The 7,500-nt window shown below is 37.6% G+C and overlaps 1 protein-coding gene across 7 annotated transcripts in view; it reads left to right on the top strand.

The window, feature by feature from the left end:
- LOC122250235 (uncharacterized) overlaps positions 1–7,500 on the top strand; it is a 346,581-nt gene that overhangs the window by 333,977 nt on the left and 5,104 nt on the right. For 4 of the 7 annotated variants that reach the window (XM_086542496.1, XM_086542498.1, XM_086542499.1 and 1 more), the window contains 2 exons: positions 1,589–1,636; positions 6,021–6,129. In XM_086542496.1, coding sequence (XP_086398622.1) covers positions 1,589–1,636; positions 6,021–6,129 — 157 coding nt within the window. The remainder of the gene's footprint in view (positions 1–1,588; positions 1,637–6,020; positions 6,130–7,500) is intronic. The other 3 variants (XM_086542500.1, XM_086542501.1, XM_086542497.1) reach the window with 1 other exon arrangement.

Here is a 7,500-nt window from a genome sequence, read left to right as displayed (position 1 = left end):
CCCCCCCCTTCCCAGGAGCAAGTTGCGTGCCAAGAAGGTGAACATTTACATGTGCACATGAATAAATCATACACTATGAAGATTCAAAGGAAATAAGTCGATATTAGCGTCGGTATACAGGCATGTTCATACAAACTCCACTGGTATCTTATCACTACATACATAGGATCAAAATCACAGCTGCGCCTACACTCAACGTGCCATTTATTCATATATACACACAGAGAGTTAGATATCAAATGATTATTGCTTCTATAAAACCATTCACATACCTGCGTCGCCACACATGCCGTATGCAAACTTGCCTGACGGTAGGTTATGTAAGTATTTATAACATATCTTACGTAAACACGGCTCTCGCAGGGCATTCATTTTATATCCGATCGACTAACCATCTCAATTTTAAATATTTATATGGGATGAAAGTTCCTTGTTTTTATAATGATGATAAAAACAAAAACTTCAGCCATTTGTTTACTAAATATGCTAACCAACAGTCATGAACATCGACTTGAGAATCTCGTATGCAGTCCATGTTGTGACCGTGCTTGGATTCCATGCATACGCGAACATATGAAATACCTATCATGATATCCTATTGAACATAACATATTATGGTACCTAATTTCTTATTAAAATTATCTCTCCATCTCTCTCTCTCTCTCTCTCTCTATCTATCTATCTATTTCTCTCTTTCTCTCTTTCTCTCTTTCTCTCTTTCTCTCTTTCTCTCTCTCTCTCTCTCTCTCTCTCTCTCTCTCTCTCTCTCTCTCTCTCTCTCTCTCTCTCTCTCTCTCTCTCTCTCTCTCTCTCTCTCTCTCTCTCTTTCTCTTTCGCAATCTCTTTCTATGTCCCTCACTTTCTTTCTCTCTCCCTTTGGTTCATTATATTCTTCCATTCATAAGGGTGTTTTGGTTCCATCTGCGTTGGCTGGTATTGCAAGTTGAAGGTCCAGTGTTGATTATGTCCGTCGATTGAGTGGGTGACGTTCTCCATCCTTTCTAATTAACCATGGTTGTAAATGGATAAATGTGCTATACTATGCAAATTACGTGTTTTTCTGCGTGTAAATATGTGTCCTTATAACCATACATTCATATACAAGTATATGTATACATAATTCTCCTATGGCATGTTATCCTTTATAACTTGCATGCGTAATATGTCTAAATGTCTGTAATTACTATGTATGTGCCTATGTAAGCTCTCTTCTCGCCATACTTTTAAACGAACACCAATCTATTCGATCATAAACACCACCGCTTCCTCATACACTCTGCGGAGCTTCTCTGTACACAAAGCACAAGCAAAAACCACCGATGATTTCTTTAAATGATGTCATTTTATGGAAGAAAATCATTGACCATTTCTTTTTGATAACACTTTTTTTTTTTTCTTTTTTTTTTGTCGTTGTCTTACTTTGTTTCCTTCTTCTTCTTCTTTGTCTTTTTTCTTCTACTTTTATTTTCCCACACGTTATCTTCTCCTTCTTCTCCTTCTTATTTTCTCCTGACTTATCCAATTCGCCATCTTTCTTTTCTTGTCTTGTTCTCTTCTCTTTCTTACGAATTATTTATTGTAATTTTAGGTCGAAGATGATCCAGAATCTAACGATGATGATGACGAGGAATTGGATGTAAGTGATAAAGAAAAAAAAAGGAATTGAGAAGGCAAAAAAGGAGGACAACAAGCCTCAGATACGACTATTCTGCATGACCTTTTTTGAATGCCTTAAAAAAAAGGTCAAAGAAATACAAGTGACCTTGCTTTTCTTCTCTTATATTGATTTTAATAAAGGGAGAAACTAAAAGCATATCTTTCTAGTTTCATTCAGCATTGCCATATTCTGCAACAGCATGTGGTTTTGAAACGGGTGCTGTGCTTTTTATTATGTGCAATTATCTTCGTTTCTTTGTTCATGATGAATAATTGTTTTTTTTTTGTTTTTTTTTCAAATCCTATTTTCCTTCGTCTCTCATTTTTCTTCCTTCTTCCTAACAATTTTTTTCGTCTGTTTTCTTTACTTGCAGAATCCAGATATTCTTTTTGATCTTGTTTTAGTATCTAATTCATGATACTGAATTAGAATGTGTAGTGAGGCTTACCAAAGCGCTTATTCCTTCGTGTTTCGTGCAATGAAATCTCCTTCTTCTTTCCGGTTTGTGTTTTTATCTGTTTTCTTCAAAAAAAAATTTTTTTTGTCACATTTTTTGTTATTCCACGTTTGTTACTGGCTTTTCTCGTTTTCTGCAAGTTTATTTAACATTATCTTGGTTTCCATTCTTTCCTGTTCATTATCGTGTGATTCTCTACGTCATTTCCTTCTCATTTTTCTCATATTCTTTTTTCTCTCATTTTTCCTCCTGCCGGAAACAAAACGCTTCAACAAAGGGCGCTTTTATATTCATCCTGTACGTTTGTTTGTTTGTTTTTCACTATATTCCTTCATTCTCTATTAGCAAGATATACAAGTAGTATGCAAGCAACAATCATCATTGCTAATATTACTGCTTAAAGGCAATGATGATTTGCCTCTTCCATCTCCAGCCGGATATGCAATTCTTGCAATTAGGTTGACATCAATCTTTTTGGGCGTTGTTGTCGTTTCGTTGGTATGTACTGTTCTGTTGTCATGTCATGTATATATTTGTCTTATCTTTTCTTTCTATCTTGTTTTTTATCATTAACTATGCTGGCAACGCTTACGATATATGTCAAGAGTGGTACTTAATCTATTAACCAGCTGACATGACGCGATAACCCGCTTCTGGAATGGTTGTTCAACCTACTGAAAAAAGGCTTGAGCTTTTCCGGTTAGTGAAAGAAAGCGGCACAACACTAAAGTGCTTTCGTAAGCTTTGAAAAGTGATGGATGGGGACAGTATTGTAGTTTCGTAGATCAAAAGATTAGTGTTTTATTTATCTTTATCATCTGTTATATGAATAAAAGCCATTTATTTCACGATCAGCTATATTAATCCCTTGTTTGTTTTGTGTTTATGTTGATTGAGAAAAAGCAGAGAATGGTGTGAAAACAATGAGAATCACAATAAATTTCAGAACTTTTAATTTCTAGGTACAGGGAGACCCCGTTCAGACTCTCAGTGCAGAGGAAACTGTAAGTCCAATCTCGGTGTTCTAAGGATGGAAGCTAGAAGTGCCTTATTCCGAGTGTTTGAAATCTCTTTCCCTTTCTTCTTTATTCTCTCTTTCTTTTCCTCTTAACTGACCAGTCACTAGAGACATGATGACTGACTCATGGCACTCTGACGGGAGGGCGTGACATTGGAGGAAAAACGGTAGGGTCTTGAAGCCTCCGGATTCTATATTTATCTTGTCTCACGTCAGTCGGGAATGGATGTCGAACATTAGAGCATTTAAGCATTTTTGTACTGGATTTAAGGGGTTGCTTTAAACTGTTATCTGAGGTAAGGCTAAAGTTAAGTTAACAGTCACTAAAGTCACTGCGACAAGTGTAGAAAAATGTATGACTGCGAAAGTAATTCACTATTCAAGAATATAAGATTAACTTTTCGATATTACACAAAAGTAATGTCGAAAACGGTAATAACGAATCTTGCTGAGTGATAGTTTCTACTCCCAGTCAAGCCATTATTTAGCATTTGTAGATTGTACTACAGAAGCTTCAAGACCTTTTGCTGTCGTTTTCTTTTCCTTGGGACGCGGCGGTTAAGCCAGTCTTGCATGTTTTCCAAACAGTGAAATGATTTACGAAATGACGAGAAAGATAGCTAAGAAGAGGTCTTCACCTTCTGTCACTAGATGTATGAGTAGCTCCATATACCGACGGACACACGAAGAGATCTGTTCGCCTTGGGACTCTCAATGGGAAACGAACCTGTCGTAGCTGTGGTGTCTCTCCCATGACAAAATGGAAAGACGTCTGTGTGTTGCTACAGGCTTTAGATTAGCTTTAGTCTAGGCGAGTCGCCCCTGTAAGAGATAGTTGGTATTTAGATAGATCTTTTTTTTTAGACATGTATGTACAAGTGATAAGACTTTTAGAAGTCTTTGTGTGCCTAAGTCTTAGATTTGTATCTTCGTGATTATAGCGTGTAGTTCTGAGAAGTACATTTGAGATATCTGGTATTTCCGGAATATAGTGTATAGAAAGTGTAGAAATGCCTTTTTCGTTTACCTTGATATGTTGCCTGCATACTCTATATGTGTGTACGTGTTTATGTACATGCATACATATGCACATATGTATATATATTCACACACACACACACGCTCACACATATATATTTGTGTGTGTGTGTGTGTGTATACATATACATACATATATATATATATATATATATATATATATATATATATATATATATGTGTGTGTGTGTGTGTGTGTGTGTGTGTATATATATGTTTGTATATACTCATATATTCACTGTACATATTGTATATATGTTTGAACGTGTGCTCGTTTGCGACTCATAGAAGAAAGAAGTCACGCATTTCGCTGAACATTTTTGCTTTCATTTTGGCTTCGAAGGCAAGAGAGGGAAGACATCAGAGGATTTGCATGTTTGACTCACTCCCTCTTTATCGCCCTCTTCCCTCCTTCTTCCTTTGGCGTCTTCTCTTCCTCACGTCTTCGCTTCTTTGACGGAGAGGAAGAGCAGAAAGTGCTTCCTCATTTCGTGTGATGGGTGATATGCTCCTGGAACTTTGTGACTGCGTCCAGAAGTGTGGTTTTGCAAATGAAGGAAACAGGTAAACAGGACTATGAATTGAAGGAGGGGAAAAGTTACACCAAACAGAATTATACACGGTTTAAGAAGTTGATGAAGCGTTTTGATGTTGGAAAAAAAATGGTTTGATTTTTTTTTTCTTTCTTTCTTCACAAAGTCACGTTATTTATTATTATATTTTTCTTCCTTGCTATGAAAAGAAAAAGAGAAGCATGATTTTTTTTTTTTTTTTTTTTTTCTTTTTTTTTGCATGATGGTTGAGTATAAAGGAAGCAAAAAACTAATCATACGATTAATTCAGTGGTTATTGTTTCGAGTGAAAAGTATCTCGCTGTGATTGTAGATGGCGAATGAATAACTGTTTTTTATTTCTTTTCGTTCTTTCTTTTTTTTTTCTTTTGTTCTTTGCTATCTTTTGCGCCAAGATCCATTCATTATTAAAAGACCGGAGCGCTACGTCACACTGCAGACACTTTTTGTCACGTGATCCGAGTTATCAATAATTGTTGTTTGTTTGTTTCTTTGTTTTATTTGTTTTCACTTTCTATGAATTACTACAGCGAATGTCGTTTGAGTTTCATTTTCTGCTTCCAAACGACTTGTTATAGTTAATGACTTGTTATTAAAATGTTATTCATTGTTATTCATCTTCAAGTTCATTTCATTGTTGACTGGAAGGAAACAGTAGCGCTGTAACTTTTTGCCATTATTCCCCTGTTAATATTTTTTCTTTATTTATTCCTCCTCCTCCACTTACTCTCTACACGTCGCCATCATCGTCGTCGTTGTTCTCCTCTTCCTCCTCCTCCTCCAAATTCCACACCTCCTCCTTCTCTTCCTTTTCCATATTTTCACCCCTCCTCCTACTCCTACTCCTACTCATCTCCACCACCTCCCTCTCGCCCTCCCTCCTTCTCTTCCTCCTGCCCTCCCTTCCTTCTACCCCCCCCCCTCCTCCTCCTCTTCCTACTGCCTTCCCTTCCTCCAATCCCCTACTCCTCCTGCTCCTCCCTCCTCTCCTCCCCGTCCTTCTCCATACCTACCTTCCACCCATCCCTCCCTCTCGCCCTCCTCCTCCTCCTCCCTCCTCCCTTTCCTCCTCCCTTTCCTCCACCTCCTTCTCCATACCTTCCCCCCACCCACCCCTCCCTCTCGCCCTCCTCCTCCTCCTCCTCCCTCCTCCTCCCTTTCCTCCTTCCTCCTCCCCCTCCTACCTCCCCTCCTGATCCTCCGTCTTCTCTTCCCATCTCCCACGCCTTCCAATCATTCACGTGTGTTCCGTCTTCTCTCCCCTCCTTCGTGGCACAGGTCGGCGATACCGCGGCTGGAAATTTGGAGAAAAACCCGGATGGGAGATACCGCCAGACAGGGGTCGTCAACATCGTCCTGTACGTCGGCCTCGGACTCATAGCCCTCGGTGAGTCGGTTGGCTTGCGATGGTTTGGCACCATTGGTGAGTTTTTTTTTTCCCCGCTTCCTCTCTTTTTTTTCTCGTTTCCTCTCTTTCTATTTCTCGCTTCCTCTCTTTCTATTTCTCGCTTCCTCTTTTTCTATTTCTCGCTTCCTCTCTTTCTATTTCTCGCTTCCTCTCTTTCTATTTCTCGCCTCTTCTCGTTTTTATTATCGTTCTCTCTTTCGTTTTCTTCCTTTCTCTTTCCCTCTTTCATAATTTCTTTCTTTTCTCCCTCCCTACCTCTCTCTCTCTCTCTCTCTCTCTCTCTCTCTCTCTCTCTCTCTCTCTCTCTCTCTCTCTCTCTCTCTCTCTCTCTCTCTCTCTCTCTCTCTCTCTCTCCCTCTCCCTCTCTCTCTCTCTCTCTCTCTCTCTCTCTCTCTCTTTTCCTTTTCCTATCTCTCTCTCAAATCGTCTGCGAGTTCAACAAGATATCAAGTGGTATTTTGGTATGTATACTACCAAGACACTAAGATACGAACGCACACAAACTTACATACACAATTATGAATATACACTCAACATATACACACATATTCAGCAAATGACATCAACGCATATAGAAATACACCATAAACCCCATCTAGCTAGACACCATACGAAAATGTCCTTTTATTTCTTTTTCAACCTTCAACTTGTTCAGCATAAATCACCTACATGCATGCACACACGCACACACGCACACATCTCCAAGGCAACGCCTGAACTGAACTCACAGTGAAGCATGGAATCAGGTTTCTGTATTTAACACAGAAAGCCGGAAGTTTAATGAATAGATTCTAAACTAAATACCTTTACGCAAGTACATTTACCCCTTACGTCACCACACTGAGTAACACAATACAAATATTTAGAAAATAACAACAGTTGTGACGTCATTGTTTCCCAGTACATCTTGTTATGAAATACGGGTAACGATTCACACGAATTTAATCAACATTCTGTATCATCCTTTTGCACGATCTGAATTTGCAATAATAAGAAATAGTAGATATGTTATGCATTGATTAATGGGAATAATCATTGTGATAATCATTTTGATTGATAGTGATAATATTAATAATGATGGTGTTATTAATAGTGATGATGATAATAGTAATGATAGATGTGATGAAAATAAAAATAATTTCAATAATAATGATAATGATGGTAATGACAATAACAATATTAATGATAAAGATAATAATAATAATTATTATAATGGTAATGATGAATATAATAATCATAATAATAATGAGGAAACTAATCATGATAATTACAATAATAAAAATGATAAAGATAATCATAAAAACAATAATTATTATTATTACTATAAGTATCATTTTTATTACTATCATT

The sequence above is a fragment of the Penaeus japonicus genome, unplaced genomic scaffold (genome assembly GCF_977035675.1).
Source record: "Penaeus japonicus unplaced genomic scaffold, GWHDUDI00000001_assembly GWHDUDI00000012, whole genome shotgun sequence".
In the NCBI taxonomy this organism is placed as follows: domain Eukaryota; kingdom Metazoa; phylum Arthropoda; class Malacostraca; order Decapoda; family Penaeidae; genus Penaeus; species Penaeus japonicus.
This window is presented reverse-complemented; position numbering and strand designations above follow the sequence as displayed.